Source organism: Rousettus aegyptiacus, unplaced genomic scaffold (genome assembly GCF_014176215.1).
Source record: "Rousettus aegyptiacus isolate mRouAeg1 unplaced genomic scaffold, mRouAeg1.p scaffold_m13_p_10, whole genome shotgun sequence".
NCBI classification, from domain to species: Eukaryota; Metazoa; Chordata; class Mammalia; order Chiroptera; family Pteropodidae; genus Rousettus; species Rousettus aegyptiacus.
In genome coordinates this window covers 41,338,701-41,365,474 of record NW_023416285.1, presented here as the reverse complement: position 1 = coordinate 41,365,474, position 26,774 = coordinate 41,338,701, and the positions used below count along the sequence as shown (strand labels likewise).

The 26,774-nt window shown below is 37.5% G+C and overlaps 1 protein-coding gene across 1 annotated transcript; it reads right to left on the bottom strand.

Moving 5' to 3' along the window:
• Positions 1-1,809: 1,809 nt before the first annotated feature.
• Positions 1,810-26,101, bottom strand: SLC10A6 (solute carrier family 10 member 6). The gene is made up of 6 exons (XM_016161058.2): positions 25,273-26,101; positions 13,374-13,492; positions 11,012-11,100; positions 8,464-8,639; positions 5,678-5,835; positions 1,810-4,478 (listed from the first exon to the last, which is right to left on the bottom strand). Exons 1-6 carry the CDS (start codon positions 25,647-25,649, stop codon positions 4,267-4,269), a joined length of 1,131 nt encoding a protein of 376 aa, XP_016016544.1. The 5' UTR covers positions 25,650-26,101; the 3' UTR covers positions 1,810-4,266.
• Positions 26,102-26,774: the final 673 nt, after the last annotated feature.

The following is a 26,774-nucleotide window of genomic DNA, read 5'->3' as shown; positions in this document are numbered from 1 at the left end:
ACTATGAAATATACACCCGAACATATAACTGCTCAAACATAACAGAGGCTTATTTCTAGTTTATCTCACTGTTCCAGGCAGGTGAACAGCTCAGCAGGGCAGCTCTTCTCCCTCCAATTTTTGGGAACCCATGCTGACAGAGGTTCTGTAATCAACACAGCTTCCAAGGTCATCCTGCAAATCATCTCCATTCCCCTAGCCGAAAAGAGGGAAGAACATGGAGGGCCACCTGTGTGTGCGGGGGTGAAAGGTGGTGGGGGATAGGGTAGTGGTTATGAGCTGGGAAGGCCTGAAAGCAAAGCACATGACAGCCACTCATTCCATCAGCAAGAACTGGTTAAATGGTGCCCCTAAGTATGAGGAAGCTGGGAAACGAGTTGGCGAGCAGCTATTTTCCCATGACAGACAACTCTGTGCTATAGAAGGGGAAGCCCAAGTGGTGATGGAATCTTTAAAACTGAACTAAAGTTGTATATTCTAGAATAATAGAACCTTAGTATAGTCCTGAGCATTGCAGTAATTGAAACATTTTGTCCTCAAATCAAACTTTGGTAGATATCGTTAGTACAATTATTTCTGAATTATGATAAAATAAATAAATAGATAAACAAACAAATAAATAAATAAATAGCTGTTGAGAAAAGATGGTATTCATATCTGGTTCCAGATAGCCTGCTAGATCTTTTGATTTAAAATGACTAGCTATCTACATGCAATGTGATGAATCCAAGAAATTAAAAAAGCAGCTCACTGAAGCTATCCTCTGGTCATAGATATTTTGACAGAAAATGTGTACCCATTTTATATAATTCAGAAATATTCAAGGCACCTTGTTTTATGGTGGAAATGAATGTAACAAATTGTGCATTGATCTGCATATTTTTAAGCTAATTTAAATTTTGATATATCAATTTGGAATTGCATTTGATTGCCGATAACCAAAAAACAACCATATGGGGCTCACACAAATTGGAGAGTTCTTTCCCTAAGAAAACAAGTTTAGAAGTAGGCAGTTGCTGGGATTGATTCTACAGGTCAAGAATATTAACAGATATGTAATTATCCTGACCTTTACTTCATGGTCTGGAAATGGCTGCAGCAGCTCCAGCTTATACTCACATTCCAGAAAGGAAATAGGAGAAATTGATGGGAGAAAGGGTTAGTCAGTGACCAGGGCAAGAAAGCAAAATTTTCCAGGAATCACAAGCAGACTTCCATATCTATCTTATTAGCAAGAACTGTGTCACATGGCCATCTCTAGCTTCAAGAAAGTTATTTTTAAATAGGCACATTGCTGTCCTGAACAAAATCTTGGTTCTATTAATAAGGACAAAGGAGGCAATAGATATTGAATAGCGGCAAGCAGTGTGTGCCTTACCAATTCTGCCAGTTTCCACCATTCCTTAGTACCCAGCACTGTCAACCTACCTGTAAGATCTTCCTGACCCCAAAACTATCTGACTTTGTAACTGTTGAAAAAAGATACACAGCTAGGAAGGATCGGAAAGTAGTCTTCAGCTTTGCAAGTTTAGAAACAAAGTCCAGAGGTACTATCATTTTCCCAAGGTTGCCCAAATAACAGACTTGGATTCAATTCCAGGTGTGCCTGACTTCAACCCACAACTCCAGAGGCTTCCCAGCTCTTTAAGTGGAATACAGCAAGTAGCCTTGGCAACGCCCATGTTCTTTCCACTATAGTATGATGCCCCAATGACCCAACTGGCCCCACCTCTGAGCTTTGGCTTTAATAAACTCATGATTATGTAGATCAGTTAGAATACAATTTATTCAGTTAAGGCTTTTTTTTTCCTTTTTTTTTAGTTAAATTCTTCATCCTAAAGATAATGTGTGGCCTCCTGGACTACTTGACTGTTTCTAGTTCTTAGTAACACATTTACAAACCATCTCTGGAGAAAGCAGTGTTCTGATGTGACCACTTTCAAACTCTTACATTGATCTGTGTTTTTTCTGCCTTAACAGAGAGCTTTTGGTAGACCTGTCCCCCAGACTGTCCTGACTGTGTTCAATACCGGCCACGTTGGCCATGTAGTTAATTCTTTCAGAAGGGAGTGTCGTGTTTTACCATTTTATATTAGGTTCCCATGTAGAGAAACCATTTAGAAATTCATTTCTTGTGGACTCTTTTTAAAATTCTTGGCAATGCTCATTTTAGACCTGGGACTGCCTGTTAATGCCCAACTCTGCTGTATTCATTGCAGAGATCTATTCTCCACTAGACTATAAGCCATGAGGGCAAGAACCCTTCCTGCCTTGTTGCTGCTGCATGTACCATGTGCCTGTACATAGCACGGACTAGCTTCTCCATACATACACATTTACAGGTGGATAAGTGCAAATCCCCAAGCAGTCAAGCAGCCCTTGAGAATTAACAATCATGTCACAAGTATAAACAATTTTGTTCCATAGAAATATACTTGTGATGCCTAATGGGGCTTTTTCTGTACTACTACAAAGGCATTCTTAATTGTTGTGAAAATACCATAATATAATAATCATTGTCATTTATACTAACCCACGAGTTCTTGAGAATACTTACAAAATAAAACTGTAAAGCACTAAACCTCAGACAATACACTTTCTCACACATTTCAAAACTTACAAATAAGGATAGAAAAAAATGGAACCAAATAAGAGTCCCAAGAAAAACACTTTATATAGGAAGTTATATGATAAAAGTGGCATTTCAAATCAGTAGAGAAAAGATGAATATTTCAATATGTGTTGTTAGGACAATTAACCATAAAAATTAGATTCTTAACACTGTAGAGAAAAATAAAGTCAAATTGAAATAAAAGTACATAATATATGAGAAACTTTTAATGTAAGAACAGAGGAAAAGGCTGGGTTTTACCTACTGCTAGGCAGTACACATAGCAGCCAGTAAATATGTTGCATACACTCCCTGAAAAGGGGCCAAATACATTCTCAAAAGGAATCCTTTCACAAATCCCAATTCACATAAAAATACAAATATTCTAACATTTGACAGATATCAAGGTCAAAAACGTTTTTTAAAAGACTAACACAGCTGGATATGTAAAAAATATAAAACTTCTGTACAGCAAAAGATAAAAGAGAAGATAAAATTTAATAAAACAGAACAAAGGGTCACTATAACATGTTAAAATTTACCAATAAAAAGGAAAATAGGAACGTGGGCAAAAGACATGAATAGGCGAGTAGTCAGGAAAAACACTTCACTTATAATTTTAAAAATGCAATTTCACATGAGAAATTTTCACAAATCAGAATTGTTCATTCGTTATGTAATGTAACTGTGGGAACGAGACCTCTCAAGCACTGCTATACATAAAACTGCCATAGAGCAATCTGTCCAACATTTTAATGTGCAACTGGCAACTCAAGTCATAGGAAATGATCCTACAGAAATACTTGCATAGGGCATAGGTGGTTTTAGCAGCATTGTAATACTAATAAGTTGAAAGCTATCTAAATGTCCATAAAAAAAGGAATGGTTAAATAAATTAGTCCTTCCATGCAATAGAAGACTTCACGAAGCCACTGTTCTAAAGAATGAGGTAGGTCGACACAAACTAACATGTAAAGATGCTCCATAATATATCATTAAGTGACTTACAAACTAGTATATATGGAATAATCTCAAGGTTTTTAAAATGATATAATGTGTTAACAAAAGTTAGAACAATATACATGTGCCTACCACTAGGGAGTAAAAATATGGGACATTCACCTCCTAACTTCAAGTGTTCATTAAATTTCCTCTAAGTTTGTATTACATCTATAATACAAAGAGATTTTCATGCCCTTAAAAACATAACAATCATTTGAGAAAAGGCACTATTCTTATGAGGTGTATGCTTCCTCCCCAATGCTCCAAGGGACTTGCCCAAAGTCAAATGGGTCTAGACTCTGTCTTTATCTGCAATATGAGATGATATCTCCTCTAAACAGAATCCCAGCTCTAGTGAGATTAAAATCCACACTGTAAAGACAACTTTACATAAGAATGGATATTACCCTTTGTTGCAGGAGAAGACAAGAACAAACCAGCTAGTAAATATGTTGTGTGAACCCCAAAAGAACTCCCTGAAATAGGCAGAATACATTCTCAAAAAGGCATCATATGACAATTCATAATCCACACAAAAGTACAAATATTCAAATATTCCCACAGGCCCTACCAATGAGATCCACGCATCAGCTCTGCACTGTCTTTACTGGCCGCTGAGGAAGCCGGCAACCAGGCAGGCCAGCAAGCCCCTACTAGGCACAGGAAGAGATATGGCTAGTCAGTTCAAGAGCCGTGTGGTGATCCATCGGCTCTGACGGCCCAGGAGTTACAACGACTCCTTCATTCACCTCCAAGAAAGCGCTGGTCTCCTTGGGAGAGGAAGATTTCTTGTTATGGCAGCCTTCTGCATGACCTGGTTTCCTTCTGTGTTTATTCTTCAGTATCCTCTTGTATATCTTATATGCTAGGTGTTAAAACATACAAGTATTTAAAAAATCACTTTAGCAAAGACTATAATTTGGTGATCTTGTATATGTGTCAATACTTTGAGAGCTTGATTACTTTGGGTCATACATGTATAAACACACAGGGAAGGTGGGGAAGGAAAATGAGAGGAAACTACAGAACAAAATAACGCAGTGAATCAAAATGGCTACGTTTGTCCAGAATGAACCATTTGTGATTGAGATTTAGTCATCAGGTCACTGATGGCTCATGCATTCATTCATGTAATCATTCATTCATCCAATCATTCATTTATTCAGTCATTCGGGAACTCCTATAGTATGCCTCCTATGAGTCAAGCACTCTCCTGGATGCTGGAAGATCGATGGGAATTAACTAGACATGTTCCTTCCCTTACGGTCTCACCGCGAAAAGAAATTAAAACTTGAATCTAAGACCAGGAGTTTTGTTCTGCTAGGATTTCTCTTATTGTGTGGAAAAACCAAACTCTGAGTATTCCTTATATTGTTATATTAGTAATCTGATATAACTTACTGATTGTTATATAATCAATCAGTCAGTTATCACTGAGCCTCAGAACCTGTTCCCTGACAACAAAAATTTACAATGGCCCAAGATTAAAATATATGTGTGTACATATCTATCCATGTATTTTTTTTAATTTACTTTCTATAAACTTACATAATGTTTGACTTTGAAATAATGAATATTTGGTTATATGGACAGGTAAGCACATATATGTATAATTTCAATATTTGTGTATGTATTATATTTCATCATTGAAAAACATATCACAGCCATTCAGCACAATTCTTAGTCACAGATGCACTGTGATATAACTTGACATCTGGCTCTTGATAAAACATCACAAATGTCATTTTCACATAAATGATTGTTCATGGAAATTTATCAAGTACAGAAATCTAATTTCTGATAGTGCATTGTATTTTGTGAAGCATACTTGTTTATAATTATAAGCTCATTTTTATATGATTGTTTAAATATTTTCCTGTGAAACTTCCATTGTGGCAAAGAATCTTGTTTATGCACTTTATTTTACCTAAAATTGTCTGGCTAAAAATGTATCACAAGAGCAACACATGCATGTTCAGACTGAAAAAGACATTGGTAAGCTGGGTCAACAATTTTCAAACAACTCTACCCAATGCAGATTGGGGGAGGGGGTGCTCTACCCACCTACAACAATGAGAACTCCATCCAACATCTGGAAGAGTCCGTAGGACAATGGGAAGCTGAGTATCTGGACCAACTGCCTGGCAGTGAAAGATAACTGTAGCATGGTGATGCACATCTGAATGTTCTGAGCTCCAGTTTCTAAGGAAATTGTCCTGCACCTACCAATGAAAAAGTGTTTCAAGAGTTACATACTAGCAACGAGGACGATTCTTAAATGTTCTCTTACATATAGCAATAAATGTAAGCTACAAGCTTAGGCCACTAAAAATATTTACTCATTCAATAATTATTTGCTGAGTGCCTACCCCACAGGTGGTCTCCCGACAGGCACTTGGGGGTAGAGTCCTATGAACGCTGACCTAGGAATCTGGGTGAAAGTCAAGATATATACACAGGAAAGGTTCAGTAACAACTCCAGACAAAGTATGAGGGAGGGTCAGGGAGACACTCTAGAAATTCAGAAAAGTGACATCAATGGTTAGAAAAGGCTTCACAGAGGAACAGTAAGATTAAAAGATGGAAAGAAGGGAAGAGGCATTTAACATGGGACAATGATTGAAATTGGAGTTCCAGGGACAGGTACGAGCTTGGTCTACTCGGAGGCACTGCACATGCTGTAAGCCAATGTGCGTGGAGCAAAGGATCAAAGGAAATGAGAATGGAAAGTTGAATTAGAGATATGAAATAGTATAAACTAAACAACTTTTGAAAGTAAACACAAAAACTTTCAATGAAAACCAAATGTTTAAAATGGTTTCTTTGGTGAAAGGGTGTAGTAATGTTTTTTCTACTTTCACTTTTCTACATTTTATTAGTTTCTTATTGCATTAAAAAAAAAACACTCAAAAAAAGAAAAAGCAGAAGGGAGGTAAAGGAGGACACAGGCGGGACCTTAGGGGCTGGGCTAAGCCCTCCATCTGTCTCCAGTTCATTAAGGGAGTCTTCAGGTTTTTATAGATGAAAGCGAAGAAAGAAAAGAGGTGTTTTAGAAGATAGATCAGCATCTCTATGCAAGCTGGATTGGAATGCGGAGGTAACAAGATTGTGTAATGCGGGAGTGAAAACATTTTCACTGATACAGGACAAGTTCTGTGGCCCTTGATTTTATTTCTAGTTACCCTACTGCTTGCTATGCTTCTTCAAACTACCCTCACTTCTTTCAGACCCCTATCAATAACTTGATATGATTAAAATAAGTAAATAAATAGCTTGATATGATTAAGCTACAAATTGAACCTCACACCAAGACCATTCAGGAAGCAAATGCAGTATCTCAGTCCCAATCTTTCTCAAGCCATCAGGTGTGGGAAAAAAATGAGACTGTTGACTACAGTTTGCTATAGGAATACTGTCCCTCCAGATCCAATTATATTTCAACCATTCAAGAGTCTATGTTCCCAATTATTGACTTTGGAAACAAACCCAGGTCCAAACCCTAACTCTACCACATTCTGGCTCTATGAACCCAGATGAGTTACTTAACTTCTCTGAAGGGTTTGCTCACCTAAAAATGAGATAGATAATATCTACCTCTCAGGCTTGTATTAAGGAGCAAATGAGAGACATCTGACAGAGCCTCATCCAGTACTTGGTATAATCCTAAATGTTCTCCAAGTGAACTGGAAACAGCATGAATCCAATTAAAAATTTCCCAAACTCCGCCTCTGGAATTCAACTGCATAGCTTACTTTTCTTCAATAGTTATTTTCAGATTTTAAAAGTAGTACATAAAAAATATGCCAAGGAAAGACTAAGCAACCAAAATTATTTTTAATCCCTCTACTCAAAATAAACACTATTAGCATATGGTGTATCTCTTCCAGTATTTTTCCATGGATAAAATTCTTTTGCTTTCTTCTACAATATAGGAATCAAAATGCATATCATTTTCCACTCTTTTTTATCTTTTAAGTATATTTAAAAAGCATTAAAACTGATACATCATTTTCTATCACATCATGAATTAAATATCTCCCTATTGTTAGATATTTAAATTGTTTCTCTTGTTTATATTTATAAATAACACTGCAGTTAACATCCTTGCACATCAATATTCACGTATTTATCTGATAGTACTAGTTTCAGGACAGAGTTCTAGAAGTAAAATCACTGAGTTAACAGCTATAAATATTTGTAAGGCCATTGATATGACTAAATTGCCTTCTGGAGAGTTGATGCCAATTTATATTCCCCTCAACAGTGTACGATAATATTCACCTCATCTACAAGCATAGAACATGAAATATTGTCATTTTTAATATTTCACAGCATTTATAAATTATATGACTCAACTTATATTACATTTAATATTACATACTTCTAATATTTAAGATAAATTTCTATCTTAGTTCTCAAGTTTGTCCTTTCTCCTCTTGCCCCTCATAATTAGCACTTTTTAAAAATTTGGCACACACAACAGATAAATGCTTAATCCTTTGAATCTTGCTCATGTCTTAGAATGATCTCTATATCTAGTGAAACCATCTCACCCTGTCTTAACAACTAGAATATGAAGAGACAGGTGTCCAATTTATAAGTTTTATTAATACTCCAATCCTAATTTCATGGATTACCAGTTCTCATCAATTGGGCCGTCACTTTCATTTACTAAAGAATTACTATGGTCTTTTCACCAGCTTTATGATGAGCTGTCCCATTTCATCTACCTTGTTAAGTCAAAACTTTTTGTGTTTCCAGACACAGTCAAGCAGCAAAGCCTGCCGATGGTAGTATGTTTAATTTATCCTTCTCAAAAAAAAAAAAAAATATGGATAAGTTAACTGTACCTCTGCCAAGATTGGTGGGTAAGAAGTGCCAGCAGAAAGCCCATGATATGGCCAATCAAAGGAAAGATGAAACTGATGGTCAACAGCGTAATGTCTGGATTCCAAGATTCTTTCGCTAGCACCATACCAGCAACTGCAACCGCCATAAGGAGGATCCCACCAACAATGGCCCCAATCTAAAGCAAACCAACAAAGTAAGTACAGAAAAACATCATGGTCTTTTGACCCAAAGTCCAAGAACTTTTAGAACCTAGAAGTTTTAGAACAGAGAAATGACTTAGAGACTACCAAATCCAATCTCATTTTACAGAAAATAAACCTGAGGTCCAAAGTGCTCAAGGGACTTACTTGGGCTAAGCTAGAGAAATTGGTAAAAGTTCAACATAATTCTAAGTCTGCTTATTTTATGATCAGTATCTTTTCCCTTCAAGTAGAGGATTTGGCCAGAATGATTGGGTAGTAGAAATTTTCATGGATAGAACAAATTTACAAAATAAGTGAAATCCAACAATAAGCATCCAACACCCCTACACATACCTTTTAGACACCTCGCTGGTAACCTCTTGTCGGAGATCTGCCCTGCCTGACCATTCGCCAGTTTCTTCCCACCATCCCTTCAACCACGAATGGCTCCTTACTGCTTTGATCCCTGTCTGTCTCTCCTCCAAATGAAATTTGCTCATTCTTCGTTAGACACTCTGAGCTAATATTAATGTAATGTGAGAGGTACTGACGGATACCTCTAACCTCTCCTAAATGAATACTGTTCTCTTTTGTTGTTTAACAGAACTAAAAAAATCAACAAAAGAATTTCCAGTGGTTTGAGTTTTAGATCAGAGGGGAAAGAAGCAACACCCAGAATATTTGGGGAAAATCAAGATCTTGACAAGCTCTCATTCACACCACATAGACAGCAAACTATGCGACAGCAAAGTGTCAACTTTGATTTGAAATGATTCAGGGTGTGAAGAAGGTAGTCATGGGGAACCAGCACAAAACAAAAACAACTTATGAACCACAGAAGTGTTCTGAGAATTATTTTTACTGCCAAAATACAGGGACAGACTGGGTCCTGCCTCATGGGAAGATGCTGGAACACACAAAGAAGGCCTCTGATTATTAAAAAAGTCCCTCTACATCTTTCTACCAAAAAATAGATTTAAAAGTTTAAAATTCACCCAAAGCAATTTGTTCAGAAAATGAATCAGATCTAAAATTTTAAAAAGGACTAGGAAAAAAAAGTAACAAAATAATGATTAAATTATCCTAGTTTTTCACTAAGATTCTCTAGAATGTTTATGCATATTATTAAATATTTCCTGCTCAAGTCCTGTGGAACGGTCAAATGAAAGGGGTTTTAAATCTGCTCTTTACAGATAATAAAACTGACATACAGAAAATTTACCTGATTTCTCCATTGACACCAATAGACTAATACAGGATATAGAAATATCAAAATCATTTTTTTGTTAGATGCCCTTTCAAGAAAGTAACCAGGGAGAGAGAGTACTTGAAAAGTAAGAGGTTCCCACGATTATACTTTCTTCTCCTGTTTTATAAACAAAATTATAACCATGCTGGAAATTTTCTCCTGCTGAAATAACAGTCACTCAGATGTAATCCAAATGCACAACATGGACGTCTTCCTCTGGGTCTCTGTGCCCAACTGATTTGTCTGCTTGTCAACCCCCCTTCTCACATTCCTCGTTTCACTGGAGGAATAGTGGAAGTTGTTCAGTCTTATACCAAACTGGGAAAGCAGCAACTATTTATACAGGCAAATGGAGTGGCCACGTTTTTCAGGTAGAGCCCAACACAGGAGCTTAAACTGAACCAAACCATAAACACCAAACTAAAATGAACCAAGATGTATTTGCTGAACCTCCAACTGGCCCTAAATGTTGATTTCTTTATAAATATAAACTATAACTAAAACATTTTTAAAACATTGAAGCACATAATACAATCTGATATCTTCTAAAATATATAATTGGAAAATTGAAAAGCACCCTATGAAATTGACACCATTGTTGAGAATGCCTTCTCTCTAGCTAGAAATTTTTAAGTCATTTAACAAGGACATGTGCTTGTTTCTCCGACAGACAAAAGACAAGCTTGTAAAGTCAAGAGGAGGTAGGAGGGTCCAGTTCCCATTATTTCATGGTCAGACTCCTCAATGTGTTCTAGATAGTTTCATTGTGACAGTTGTTCATGCAATATACCAACTACAACTTTAGAAGCTCCCCCAGGAATGCTTTGGAAAGACAGCCCTTCGTCCTTATTTTCCACGAAGCCAGCCATACTCCTGGTTCCATTTCAAGCACACTTGAAAGCTTTCACCTTGGTTTATAGGCCTATGGGAGTGACAGAACAAGGCTTAGAGAGCAAAGGAAATATGGCAGTTGGATCCAAAAATGTAGAACACATAAGGAAAACTGCTAGGTGTGGGCCTGGATTTGACTGGCCTGTTTATTCCAGTCATGACCTACATCAGTCTGTCAAGTCTCTGAATCTGAGAATGTGCAAACAGCCTTGTGGAGTTGCTTACCTTGAGAATGATTTTGGATTGTTTGGGGCATCTATAATTCATATAGACACCAAAAATCACAGGAACGGTCAGGCACAAAAGAGAAATTCCTGAAGAGAAGAAAAATCTGTCAGACTTGGTATACTCTCTCACCCTAACTGCCCAGTCCTCAACAATTTCTATTTCGAATAGATAAAAGCTTTAATTAAAGCTGTTTTGTTTCTTCATGCACCCCAAAAATTTTTTCTTAAATCTTTGGAACACAGTCTTTGAAGGGTAAATGATACTACTGAATGCCACCATACCCGATCCATCATTTCTCTCAGAATCCCTCTGACAATCACATGGAATTTTAGAGACAACTAGAAATGTAAAAGTTAGAAAGCAGAAGACCCTTTTTAGTCTGTGATATTCTTTGGTTCTATGTATGGGATCACCCTCTACAACTACAGCTATTATTCCCTGTTTGAAGCCAATGAGTCATTTCCTTCGCAAAGTAAGAATATCTGTTTCAGACATTAAAATGGCATTTATTACATATGCCAAAGCAACTTCTCATATTCTGCAAGTGTAGCTAGGTAACCCGAAGGCAGGTAGAAAAAAAAAATGTCTTTTAATTAACACAAGTGAACAAAGACATTGAAAGTAAGCTGAATAGAGCAGAAATAAATCTACTTGCCAACAGGATCCATACATTGACATTTTCCAATGCCACTTTCCAAGACTGGCCAAATGCCTGCAATACTGGCTCCAAAGCTATATCATTTGCTCGTAATATTTTGAGTTTTAATTGTTTACAAGTGCCTTTTAGAATATATTATCAAAATAGACTATATTAAGTAACTTACTGATCAGAAAAGGTTGAACATAAAATCGTGGTTTCTAAATTAAGACTTCACTCATATTTTATAAATCCAATAGTCTCCAGCTGTTATCAGGAGATCGCTCTAGTCATGATTTTGAACTATGGGAACTATGGTTGTAAACCCTTCTCCAACTGCTTACTTGAGACTCCAGATTGACACTTTAGAATTTAAGAATCAGTTTCTACCAGTTCTCCAAGGACTCTGACCAAACTAGAAGAGGCAGATCATCCCACCAAGCTTTTCTTCTAAGCCTAGTAAGTTCACAGAGATCTCTAGAAAAAGGGCACTTTAATGAGAAATAATATTCAGAAAAGGAGATAATGAAAGATATGGTAGAGTTGTGGCATGTGAATGCAGTTTAATAATCAACAGAAATCATTTATGTTGATCGGCAAAGAAGTCAAGGTTCACAGGCAATAGAGAAGTTGGAACTGTGGAAACTAAGTTCTCATTAGAGCCACTGTAATTCAGTTACTCTTCTGGTTATAACAAGTCCATTTGCTTTATAGTGAATTATATAGTATTTTTTTCCAAATCAATACACAACTTTTAATAAGTCTGAGGGATCATCAGACATTTTGGTGTTTCTGTAGCTGGACAACATTGACCTTATTCATCAGCCTGAACTGTTCCTTTTTCAAAAACATAGATACCTTCCAAAAATTTTCTGATATCCTTATTTTTAACTGTTATGGCTTGTTAAATCAAAATAGCTGAATTTGATGCAAGTTCAATGTCATTTTCTTCCAGAATTAACTCATCTTTCTGGGCTTGAGATACTGAACAGGCAACATCTGATCTCATCTGAACCCTGAGGATATATTTTTCACCCAATAAATTTTGGATTTCAATAAGAGAGCCACTCTCCTGATAACGACGTTGATGGGGAAGTGAGCATACACAGACCTTATCTTGTAACGAAAGCCGTGTAACAACCCTGATCATGTCTGGTGCATGACTATAGATAGTGTGAAGAGTAGCTGTTCCTATTTTCCCACCATTTGTCAACCTGAATCTTCTTCTTTTTCTTTCCAAGGAGACTGAATTCTATATTGATGTGACTTCTGCAGGGTGCCTCTGGGGCCCTTCACAGTAACTGTTCATCCCTGCAGAGTGATGTCCATATGTTCTGGAATGTCAAGAGTCTGATTGCTGAGAAGGGTCTTCATCCTCACAGTAGATGTGGCAAAGAGCTATAAAGATTTTTTAGTAAATAAGTGTTCTGGCTTTATTTTCAAAAGTGAACTCTTGTAGGGGTTAAGAGCTCGGACTCTGCAGTCAGATTCCTGAGTCAGAATTCCAGTTCCACCCTTATGAGCTGGTCAAGTTACATAACCTCTCTAATCATGAAAATCTAGAAAATGCAACTAGTAATAGCATTTGTACTATAAGGTTATTTAGAGAATTAAATTAGATGATATATTTAAAACCTGCATAAAAGAGACAGAAAGCAAACAATAGCTATTATTCTTACAATTACCATTACTATTACCATTCCATTTCATAAACATACAAACCTATATTCTTATATGGAAGGGTGAGATTCTGCTCAAGATTCCAGGATGAGGTGTAGAGATAAAGGCAGAGTGGCATCATTCCTAGGGCAGCCACTGTGGAACAGGTTGTCATACTGATGCTGAAAAGTAAAATTAAAATAGTGCATGAGAGGGAGTTTGAATGGAGAAGCCAGTCCTTAACCAAAAGCAGCTCCTGGGACACAACTTCTTAGAGATTACCTGGGGTAAGTCACTTAAAGTTCACTCCTGTCTTTTTATTCAACAAATGTGGCTATGTTTGTGGTCTAGAAAAGATTTCCAGTTCTTGATGTCCATCAGTTAACTCATATTTACTTAAGGATTTATTTGTCCTAAACATTTTGCTAGGTACTATAAAGATTATTTCCCTTAGTTTTTCTCTAGTGAGATATAACTCGTAGGCCACAAGATTCATCATTTTAAAGTGTTTTTTGTTAGTAAGGATATGTAACAAATTAACAAGAATGATTACTTAATGGGAAAAATAAAGGAAAGTAGGCAGACGGGAGACAGGGCTGGCAGAGAAACCCTTCACTAAATATCTTTTTATACATTTTTAAATTCTTGAACAATTAAATTTAGTATTACCAAAAATAAATTAATGAATTTCAAAAATTAAAATATAATAAAATAAAATAAAGTGTTTTTAGTATAATCACAAGATTGCCCAATACCACTATTTCCAGAATATTTTCCTCGTCCCAGAAAGAAACCCCAACCCCATTAGCAGTCACTCGTCAGTCCCTTCCTTCCCCAGGCCCTGGCAACCAATAAGCAATCTACTTCCTGTCTTTATAGCAAGGTCTATTCTGGACATTTCCTATGAAAACAATTATAAAATAATAGTCTTCTTTGTGTGTCTGGCTTCTTTCACTTGGCATAATGTATTCAAGGGTCATCCATGTTTCAGCATATATCAGTAGTTGAGTTCTTTTTATGACTGAATAGTATCTTGATTATTGTACTTTTATTGCATCGTATGAAATAAGTTATTGCTTCATAAATTTGTGATATATTTTTATTTTTTCCCAAATATGTAAGGTCTTATTTTTTAAGTCTTTACATTTTTTAATCGGAGAAAAGCACTTGGTTACACATTAAAACACCTGATTCTGGTGCAAGGAAAAAGTATGCAAAACCAAGGACAGCAAAGCGGAGGCTCGGAAGAGCCCCTCGAGCTCTAACCTGGGAGAGGCAGAAGGGTACTTAGTGCATGCAGAGAACACTCAGATGGAGACTGGGTGGACCACCAGGAGGGTGCAGGCCATGAAAGCTAAGGACAGAGAGCTCCTGAATGCAGGCGAGATGCCGACAAAAGATCAAAGAGGGTGAGAACCAAAGAAGTTGACTTAGTGCCATCCAACCTTCCCCCAGTTTTTTGTGCTCCCCTCCAAATCTACCGTTTCTATCTCCCATCTCTATCACCTCCAACTCCCGAGCTTGGGCTATTGTTCCTCCCTATCTGGGCGAGAGAACCAGTGAAAGAATAAATCAGTAAAATTAGGGGAGATAAAATAAATGGAAATGAGATAACCTCCAGGCCAAATAAATATCTTATCTTTAAATTGTTGGAAAAAATTATGCAATCTGTTCCAGTGCATACAGACTGTTCATGGACACTATGAATGCTGCTCTACCTAAGGAGATAAGGCAAATGGTCCATCACACATCATAACCCAGGGGTTAAGCAAGACTTCATTTACTTCAACGCCAGGCCCAGAAAATCTGGGAAATTTTTAATATTCATTATTTAAGTTCTCACACCAGACTGCCTTGCACATAGTATGTGACCAATCTGTGCCCGTGGCACAAATGGCTGAGAGGGCTGAGAGGTGGACCTCCCCCAGCCCACCAAGCAGAGGAAGGAGACCCTTCGTAGGGCTGAGGTCTGCTACAGAGAAAACAAGGGTCCTCCAGCACTTTATCAGGCCTGCAGGTCATCCATTGTTTTTCTTTGTAATACATATCATCGACCTTTCCATCTAATTACCCTGCCTATAAAACTATCCGTGATTACTTAAACATTTTCTATGAGAAGAATGTACTTCTGGCAAAGCAGCAACCATTGTATTTCAATGATATTAAAAACATTCCTTTTGCACTCTCATTCATTGCTGGTAAAAATACAAAATGGCACACTCGTGGATGGAGTTTGGCAATATCTAGCAAAATTACATATGCATTTACTGTCTGACCCAGCAATCTCATGTCTGGGAATCTATCCTAAAGATACACTTTCAAAACTATGAAAAGCCATGTGCCTAAAGTTACTGATTTATATTCAACATATCTTGTTACCAGGAAGTCTGTGGGCAACAGCATTCCAGAGAGTAGAAGCAGAAACTGCAAGACTTCTTGAAGTTTCTATTTGGAAGTCACACAGCATTGCTTCTGCCACACTCTATTAGTCAAAGCAAGTCACCAGACCAACCCAGACTCAAGAGGTAGGGAAAAATTTCCTTTCACTCTGGATGGGAGGAAAACCAACCTTATCACATTGCAAAGGAAGGTGATTAGGAGAATTGAAGGACTTTGGGCCATACTTTGCAAATCTATCACAAATACAGAAATATTTAAAGGTAAAATAATACCTTGAATTGGCCTCAAAATAATCCATTGGGTAAGGAGGGAGTAGAGATGAAATGAGATGAATCACATGTTGGTAACTGTAAAAGCTTAGTGACATGTAGAAGGCCAGGGTAAATGTTTGCCATACTAGTCTATCTACTTTTATATATATTTGAAATTTTCTACGATAAAAAAATAAATGAATGTCTCTTCCACCTTTGTAGGGCACTGTGCAGTATTGCTACCAATCTGGTTAAATGAGGTTTTCTCTGTCATATTTTACCTTGATAGGCTTTGCCCTACAACTAATAGTGTCCATATATTGGCATGGGGGCATTTAGAGCTTTTCCTCTCCAACCCTGGTAGGCTATGGGTTTTTCCTTCCTCAGCACTGCTGTATACCACCTCTCTGTACTTCAAGTGTTTATTCCTGGGTAACTGCTGCCATTGCCCTCTGGACACACTTTTATTGGCATTACCTAATGTACTGTACACATACTGTACCCTACATGAGAGCTGCATACCTGCCAATGTGTGCCAGACTGTGAGCTGCTAGAGGACAGGTGCTTATTTACCTCCCCATCTCTAGGAACTTGGCATAGCCTCATGCCACAGCATACAGGAGGAACTCATTAAGTACTTATTCAATAAATTTATGAATCAAAGAATGAGCCAATATGTCAATACACTGGTGCTAAGAAAATGTTCTATCTTTCTCATATGTCATGTGACTGCAGGCGAGTCTGGAAAAATCTTAGTGAAATGACCCCTTTACAGTGAATTCCAATGGTAGACACCCATTATAGCAATCCAGAGGAACAGGACTTTCCATTAAAACATAACTAAAATCATGCTCTTCCAAGTACAAATATGAGTAACATTTTAAGGAGGACATATTTAACTGATTGGTGCCCTTTTCAGAAACCCAGACTTAGGTAATTCATAGATATTTCTCATACATGCTTTTCCCTTTTATTTTTCTATTAAGCTGTCCTGTTTCATACATGCTTATTTGATGAATAGAGATTTATTCTTTTGTTTTTCTTTTTGAAGCAATCAAATAATACACATTACTCTTCAACTTGGTTGTTTTTCCCTCCACTTAATATTACAAACATCCTTTCAGGACAACACATGTGGCTTAAATTCATTATTTTAAAAAATTGCACAGTACACCATAATGTAAATAAATATGCCATAATTCTTCAGCCAATTCATTCATGATAAGTAAATTGCTTTGAGTATTCTTCCATTACAAACAATGCTATAATAAACATCCTTACACATACTTCACTTGAAATAATTCTTCTGTTTCTGTAAAATAGATTCCAGAAAGTGGAATTGCTATGTCAAAAGTCTGTTTTTTATTTTAACAGATAGTACCAATTATTTTCCAAAAAGTTGGTTGTATGTCAAATCTTTTCTACACTAGATGTGACTGATCCCTTTAATTCTCATGAGAACATGAAAAATGCTTTCTTTCATGTTTGCTGGCCTCTTTCATGTTTGCTAGCTTCTTGGATGTCCTCTCTAAACATTTTTTGCTTGTCTGACTTTTCTTCTCAACTTTTAGGAGCTCTTTTAAAATTAGGGTACATATCACATGTAATACAAATATCTTTGTCAAACTTATTGTATATTTTTGACTATGCTTATTACATTTTTCATAACAAGTAATTAACACTGAGATAGTCAAATCTGTCCATTTTTTTATGGCTCCTGAGTTTCTTGTCTTGTTAAAGATTTCCCCCTACACTGACATTATTCAAATATTATCCCCACTTTTTACTTTTTTATGGGTTGATATTTTATACTTATAGTTTTAACTCATCTAAAATACACATTTTATATAGTGTAAGGTATGAAGATAATCTATTGTTTTCTATATTGACCCATTAATGAGAAATGCCAGCTTCACTACACATTAAATGTGCAAGTGTATGCAAAATGTTTTTTTCTTTGCAAACACCAAACTGTTTTAATTATAGTGTTTTTATAGTGTGTTTTGGTATATCATAGAGCAGACACTTCTGCATAAGTTTTTCTTTTCAAACTTTTCTTAGCAGTTCTTGCATATATATTATTTCAAATGAAATGCAAAATTATTTTATCCTACTAAGAATGTTTACTTTGAACAAAGACTCCTAGCTAGAGAGCAGATAAAGGAAGAAAAGTAGTTTGTCACAGCTCTCAAACCTCTGTATCCATGAAGAGAGTATGTATGGGAAGCTTTTCCAAATTCTTAGCCTGTTGTAGTACTACATTCCTTGGCTCTTCATATGACCAAGTCCTGAAAAGAACTGCTTATTACCTCGCTTTACTTTTGAACTTCTGGAGAACTAGCACAGCATTTTCTCCCTGCATGGCTTTGCTCAAACAACAGAAAGGGAAGATTCATGACTGTGGAAAGGAAAATGTGAGATTTATATCAGGCTGATTCTATATTATTGATTACATACGTTACTGCCTCCATCTTTTATACAACTAATGCTCACAGGAATAGTCAAGGATGGTGAGAGATAATCCTGGTTCTCTGCTAACTGTTATATAGGATGACAAAGCTGGAAAAGCACACAGTGAGCATGCGTGAGTTCAATGGAAAGTCACGTTTTTTGTTTTACTGCCATGAAATTCCAACGTAGCATGAACAGAGGATACAGCTACCTAGGTCTCTCATATATTCACATATAGGAAAATTGCTGGCAAAATCTGACAGATACAACAAGATTCCACTTGCACTAAGAATGACATCATCATCCCCAAGCTATTACAGAAAATAATGAGACAGATTCAGCAAGTCTTGACAAACAGGTAAATCCTGAACCTCCCTTAAAACATGGAAATTACATATATATGCATTATGTTAAAATGTAGTGTCTGTAAGTATACCATTCTGAAATTAGAGTTTAAATTATTCAGATGTTATTTTAGCTTTAAACTAATAAAATCAGAAACTATGACATGCCAAACTATGAAAGTACAGACTTACTTCCCCCACTGAAAACAAATTAAAAATTATCTGGCTAGCCAAATGGCAATGGAGGATGTTATAAAATCAGATCAACAGACTAGGCTCTAGAAAAGAGTTCAAGACCAGGTTTTCCATCCCCAAATATAAATGTTACTCCTTTCTGCTGCATCTCAATAACAATAACTAGCATTTATTGATCACTACCTGCTAAGTATTATACCTCGTGCTTTTAGATACCTTTTCTCTTTTCATCCATGAATAACCTATAGTACTATTTCTATTATATAGGTAAGAAAACTAAAATACAAAGAGTTACAGAAACTGACATGAAGTCATACAGATTGAGTTTAAGTTCTACCTCTTAAGATGTTCTTCAGTTCTCTACTAGTCTGTGTCAGATAGACCTGAAGAATCTGAAGTCCTATTTTCAGGGTCTCTGCTGAAGGACCAGGAGTTTCTTTAAAGGTCAAAGGTCAAAATTGGCCACTGAACATCTCAGACTCCACCACCATCAGAAGCCCTTCTCTGAAGCTGAGGACACATATACATGCTCAGGAAGAATGAATCTCATATATCAAAAGTTGTCAAAATAAAGACATAGAAGCTGTTCTGAGTTGCACCAGTAAACTGACTGTATTTCAAGAGTAGTTTTCGTAACACATACATGCAGTCAGAAACTTTCCTTCAGTCATTCATTCAACATTTATCAAGTACCTACAACCACCAGACTGGCACAGAGCATGCGAAGATGAACAAGCCCTCAAGGAACTTAGAGACCTAGTGGATGAGGCAGATTAGTAACCCAACTATTACAACACTCTCCAATAGATGACAGAAAAGAATTACATATTTGGCACTGTGGAGACAGAGAGGGGAGGCATCTCTGTCAAAAAGTTTCAGGAGAAACAATTAAAACTGGGGTGAGGAGAGGAGGACACTTAGACTTTATAATTTGCTTTTCTTTTCCTATTGTCATAAGATACTTAAAACCTAAAAGGACCTCAGATACCCTCAGATACCCAAAACTGAAGCCAGGGACTCTAACAGATATTTGCACACCCATGTTCATACCAGCATTATTCAAAACAGCCAAAAGGTGGAAAAAGCCAAGTGAATGGATAAATAAAATGTGATATATATACATAATGGATTATTATTCAGCTTTTTAAAAAAGGAAATTCTGATACATGCTCCAATATGCATATACTTCGAAGGCATTATGCTAAGTGAAACAAGCCAAACATGAAAGAACAAATATTTTATGATTTCACTTATATGAGATACAAAGAGTAGTCAAATTCATAAAGACAGAAAGAAGAATGGTGGCTGCCCGGGCCTGGAAGGAAGGGGGGGGAGTATTATTTAATGGACATAGAGTTTCAGTTTGGGAGGATGAATAAGCTCTAGAGATGGACGGTCATGATGATTATACAATGTGAATGTACTTAATGCCACCAAACTATACACTTAAAATGATTAAAATAGTAAATTTTATGTTATGTATATTTTACCATAATACAAAAAAAAAAAAAAAAGACCTCAGTCTAATCCACTGATTTTACAAATGAGGAAACTGAGATCCAGAGAGGTAAATTGCTCAAAAGTAGATGGTCCCTTGAGCAGAGACTAAAACAGAGACCCCTAACTCAGTGCTCTTCTGTCTGACCCATATAATAATAATAATTAATAATAACAACAATGACAATAATAATGATGAGGATGATGATGTAATCTCACATTGAAGAAACTTCATTTCTTTCACATAATTTTTTTCTCTGATTCAAGCTGGTTTTGTTCAGATAATGGCATTGTGACTCGCTTGCTTTTTTTCTGCCCTTATGCTCTGTATGCCGGCTCCTTCAATCATTAAGCCTTAGGACATAAGATTAACCAAGCCTCAGATCTAAAATCACGAGGACAATAGGTTTCTGTTGGACTTTAGACTAAGGACAACATCTTGGCTTTAGATGTGTTCCAGCTCCAGGCCCATTGAGGCAAAACAACAACCCTACTGGCCACGGGAACAGACAGGATGGCACCATGGCTGATTCAAGAGCCAGACACAAAGATCGATTACCTCGTCCCCTTCCAATCATCTAATCAGTAGCCGTCACGACCCCAACTCCCTTAGTTTCCACGACTATTGATTTTTCCCTATACGATCTGTACTCCCAAGGCACCCAGGCAGCCAGGCCTTTGAGCGATAGCTTACCTGTGTCTTTGGAACTTGAAACTCTCTGATAAACCTTACTTTTTTGGCTGTAAAACCTGTATATATCTCTTCTTTGGCTTAGATGCACGCAAGCAGACAGACCCCTTTTTTGTCCCAATAACAATCACCATCATCATCATCACCACCATCATCTCATATAGATTTTGTGCCAGGTGAGATTCTAAGTATTGTATATATAATAACTCATTCAATCCTCACAACAATCCATGAGATAGATTATGTTTCTCCCTAATTTTTTTTTTTAGGCGAGGCAACCCTTGGTTAACCTCATGGATTGCAAAGACCTTGTCAGTTTACAATCCCTTATTTTTTAAAATTTTTATGCCTACAGCACCTGGTCTTCCTAGGTGGTCTCCCATCCAAGTACTAACCAGGCCCAACTCTGCTTAGCTTCCGAGATCAGACGAGATTGGGCTTGTTCAGGTATAGACTGTTTCTCCCTATTTTAGAAGAGAAGAAACTGAGGCATAGAGAAGTCACATGATCTGCCAAGATGACCTAGTTAGTAAATAACAGATCTGCTTACTGGCTCTAGACTGGTTTCCCTAACTACTACATTGTACTGCCAGATCTTAGTTTTCATGTCCTATCCTCAATGGCAAGAATTCTGTCCATTCTTAGTATAGTAGACTGCAAAAATGTCCCAAATATTTACCCCTCATTTATCCATGCCCTCTGCAACGTGACTTTGCAGCTTATCCCACCAAGAGGCAGAATCTACTTCTCCATTCCTTGAATCTCAGTTGGCCTTGAAATTTGCATTGGCAATGAAAGTGATAATAAACTGATTCCAAGTGTAGGCCTCGAGATGCTTGTATGCTTCCTCTTTTTCAGAACCCTGCTACTATCATATAATTAGGTCTAGGCTGCCTGCTGGAGAAGGAGAAACCACGTCGAGGAGAACCTAGTTGTCCTATCTGAGGCCATCTAAGATCAGCTTACATTTAGCCAGTCCCCAAACATGTGAAAACACCCAGCCAAGATCAGCTGAGCTCCATCTATGGACAGGATAATTTTTTGAGTTCTCTGTACATATGGGCAAATTGCTTTCCAGAACGGTTATAATGACAGATAACATTATGACTTGAGGGGATAGAATCAAGCCAGTCAGCATTCTAGGCTGTGGGAAAAACATGGGCAAACAAAAGTTGAAAAAGTGTGGGGTGCATTTAGAGAACCGTGAGTATCCCATTTTAACTGTAGACCAGTTGTGCTTACGGAGTTAATGGGAAATAAACCAGGAGAAGTAAATTAGATCTGGCTTAGTTTGTATCCAGCTTCTAAACTACCCTGGCTTAGTTTAGCAGGCATTGAGAAGCCTTTATATGTAGAATATGTTTATTTTCTCCTCACAATATCATAATAGCAGTACTATGATTTCCAGTTACAGAAAAGAGGTCCCAAGTCAGTATTTAAATATAGGCCATCTGACCCCAAAGCCTGCCTTATCCACTTACTACAAAACCATGATGGAGAGACTGAAGGTGAAGAGAACATTGTAAATATACAGCAACAGGCCAAGAAAGAAATTGTGAGAGGCTAACCTGAGGTACTGGCAGCGCGGATAGACAGGAAGCAATAGCCATGGGTGTCATGTTAGAGGGTAGGTTATTGGACAGCAGACTGAGTGAACAAAGTGAAGACTAAAGGGAGTCAAGAAGGAATGCTAAAAAGATGAGCCCAGGTAACTGGAAGGATAATTGGTGTCATCATCAGATGCTCAGGATGCAGAAATTGATTCAAACATGTTGATTCTGAAATGGCCTGTTTGGGGTAAACACATAGAGAACTGCAAGTAGATTGAATGAACACAGAGTTAAAGCATGAAAAACATGTTTGGGGTCATCTGCAGAGAGCTAAATCTCAGTTCCTCGTTTGTGAAATGAAGATGGTGTCCTGAATGCTCTTGAATTTTATCCAGCATAAAAAAAAACCAGAATTCCTATCAATGACAATCTACTGAGTTTTTCCAAAAAGTTTTTTGTTGGTAAGCAAGGGGGAAGCAACATAATGAGCTTGGGTGTTGTTTCACTCAGTAATACTGAATTTTCTCCTTTTTGCAATTTTTTACTGAGAACTAAGCTTTTATTACACTTGTGTCTATAAGCTTTAGAAAATCTAAGGTTTAGTCCCCATTTTAAAATGTCATTTCTTGCTGATTATTTCTTACTTGTTTTTTTGTTTTTTCGTTTTGTTTGTGAGACTCAAAGGGAAAAGTAGCTAATATTTGTTGTATACCCATTATGTGCCTTGTATCTTCCTCAAAATATAATCTCGTGATGAATAAGTAATTTTAACACCATTTTACAAGTGAGGAGGTGAGGCTTATAGATTAAAAAAATTGACCAAAGTTAAAAGCTAATTAAGGGAGGTAAAATGAGCTTTATCTTTTATAGACTTCCTATTCATTTGGTGTTTTTATTGCAATGTTGGCTAATAAGAGATGAAGGTAATAAATGTTCTCTTTCCCAGAACACAAGTGGTTGAGAACACTGTGTAAGGATTTACGCTCCTACTCAGAACAGAAGATCTAGTGTTAGTAAATGGCATGGAAGAAAGTGCCTAAACTACAGCCTGATGAGGAACAGATGTGAATTCAACCTGAGTTCTGCTATGCTCATTTGTAGCTTTTGGCAATCTATTTAACCCATCTGAGTCACAATTCTCTCAGCTGTAAAATTCAGAATAATAAAAGGTCATGTTTATTATGAGAGCCAAGAAAGAAGAGAAAGAGAATACATGAAAGCATCTACCTCAGGCTTACAAGAGTACTCAATAAATGTTTCGTTTTTCTTTCCAAAAACTTTCAGGTCCCAAAATTTTGGCTAATACATGGACTTCATGTAAAGAATATTTATCATTTCCCAATTATTATGTTAATGATCAATTGCATTGAACTTGAATTAACTATGCACCAAATGATTCTTTTAAAATCTCTGATAAGTGGGTCACTAAAAACATTGCCATATGAACATTAATTATTGGTCTGCATCCATTAAAAGTTATAGATGAAATATGTTCCATATGTTACACATGCAGGAAACTAGAAACCCATACCTGCAGCTGACTCACTAACGTCAACTGCCAGCACAGTCAGCACCTCTGATTCATTCATTCTACGAATAATAAATCTCAACTAAATGGCATACACATCAAACACAAATTTATATTTATAAGTAGTTCTTTCCCTGGGCAGGAGGTGAAACAGTTTGTTCATAAGTAAGCAAAGAATCTTTAAAAAATCACTGTTTTTAGCTCTTTCATTTTTCCAGTTGTGACTCCTCTATTCTTTCTTCAAATGCTCTTTTTGGTTCACCTAAACATGAACTCTAAAAAAATGTGATTAATTTATCTTCATTAAAGCATAACTGAGTGATAAAGCCTAATGCGTTCCAGGAGCATTTGTTTACGACCATAATTGGGAATAAGGTCACTGGCTTGAATGAAAAGAATGAGATTCTACTGATGAATGTTAAGTATCTGAAAAGCAGCAAGAAAGAACATTTTTAGTCATAAGTCTTTATGTTGCTGCCCAAGTCAATTCAATTGGCCACCTCTGGCACTTAAAACAGGATATGTCAATCACATACCCCTAAAGCTCCTTCATCCAGTCCCCGAAAATACTGACTTCATAATGTAGGTGCTCAGATAACACTTGCTGATCAGAGCTACAAGGGCCTCGTTCTGGTTATGACAACACCACCACCACCACCACTACGACAGCTTCCAAACCACTGTCATTAGCTTCCTGGGATTCTCAGCCTATGTCCTGGGAGACTGTGAAGCCAGGACTGTTGTTAAAGCAGCCAGTGTGGGTGAGCATTTGAGTTCAAGCCTAGGAAGCGCCATTGGACGAGGAGGAGACCTGCCTCCACTATTGCATATGAGCCAAACCCCACTACTCAGAAAAGTAATTGCCACTAATACAAAGGACAATCACCACAGAGTCCATTTTAAGCTCAGAAAGAAAAGTTTTTCCAGGACTGAACAATTCTCTGTAAAAAATTTCTCACTTGGATCTCTACCTAAAGATTAGCGGAGTTTTCAACACGAAAAGTATCAGTTACCCCCACCACCACCACCACCAAGCTCCCCGCAGTGTAACTTACCTGAGATCCATATCTCCATCAACCCAGAAGGTGAAGATGTTAGAGATGGTTCCCCCCGGGCAGCACCCCGTGATGAGCACACCAATAGCTTGGGTGGGCTTCAGAGAGAAGCTGATGACCAGGAGATAGGCTATTAGAGGCATGAGCCCAAACTGGCAGAGCAGTCCCACAGCGATGCCCCAGGGTCTCCTGATGTGCGACCACAGCTTCCGGATCTCCACAGAGCACCCCAATGAGAACATGAGCAGGCCCATCATCACGGCTGACACCACTGTGAAAACAAGTTCCAGAGTCCCAGATACCTGCAGCCCCACTGGCAGCTCCTCCTCCGAATTGTTGGCAGGGCAGGCTGAGCTGCTGGAACAATTTGCTCTCATCTCCTCATCTCCTTAAGGCAGCATTACAAATGAACATCTGCCGCAATGGCTGGGCAGGCCTATCCTGCCACATTTTGTAATAATGCAACAAAGTCAGGCGTGGAGAATCATTCCAATAGCTATTGGCCAGCCAGGTGATTCACCCTAATCTGATCAATTCATTTACGAGTGCCATTATAAAAGCAATTATCATGGGCATGAAACATATAATAAACTGCGGTAAGTAAGGCTTTCCACTTCTGTTCTTACTCACCACTGAATATTCAAGTGAAATGAGACAAGCAAACTTATTGTCAAGTGGAGTGACTGGGCTATGTCGTCAGCATCACATTGTGTTCCAGGAAAATAGGTTGGATGCCAAGACATAATTTCTCCAAATTCAATGGGGATTTCAAAGAGCTGAGATGCAATGTTTCGTAGAGATAAAGGCTGACTCTGGAAAAAACAGGCAGCTAAGCCAAAGCTCCACGTCACAGCAAAGCATTTCCGTTGAAAATTTTAAAGCAAAAGGCTGCCAGATAAGGAAATGTCAGGAGGGACTAAGGATCGTTTTGAGAAAGCTTCAGAATTAGTCTGTTTTTCTTCTTTCTCTTTCTATTAGAATTTGTGTCTAAAGTCAATAATTAAACACCTGTAAAGATAATATGATATTAAGCACCCGACTTGGTCTCATGAAACATTTCCGTACCCAAATAATTCTTTTGGAAAATAGAATTGGCTTTGTGATGCCACACCTCCAGGCCTTCTGGTGAGGTCTGGGAATTCTGCAAGGGTATAGTAAAGACCTTGTCTGGAGTCTGAAAATGGTCTGAGGTCAGCATCTGACCGCAATGGCCCAGGGGCCCCTCTGTGTGTTCTAACCAGCCACCATGGTGAAACCAGACAAGGAAAATATGGTTCTATGAAACCAAACCTTCAAAATAACAGGGGCCACACCCATTCTCACAGAGAGCAGAAAGGTTATTTGTGGGGCAAAGGTTGGTGACAAGGCATACTTTATAAATGTGTCTGCCTGTCTTAAGAGGAATACTAGCTATGCGTTGTTTATTTTTGGATTAGCAAATTATTTTCCATGATAAAATGGGCATGCTTACGGAATAAAAATAAAGTCGAATACAAATGTAA

Coding starts and splice junctions, on each gene's coding strand:
- SLC10A6 (XM_016161058.2), bottom strand. CDS start 25,649: ATGAGAGCAAATTGTTCCAGCAGCTCAGCCTGCCCTGCCAACAATTCG. Junction 13,493..25,272: donor GATGGAGATATGGATCTCAG/GTAAGTTACACT, acceptor TTTACTTTTCAG/CATCAGTATGACAACCTGTT. Junction 8,640..11,011: donor AATCCAAAATCATTCTCAAG/GTAAGCAACTCC, acceptor GGTTTGCTTTAG/ATTGGGGCCATTGTTGGTGG.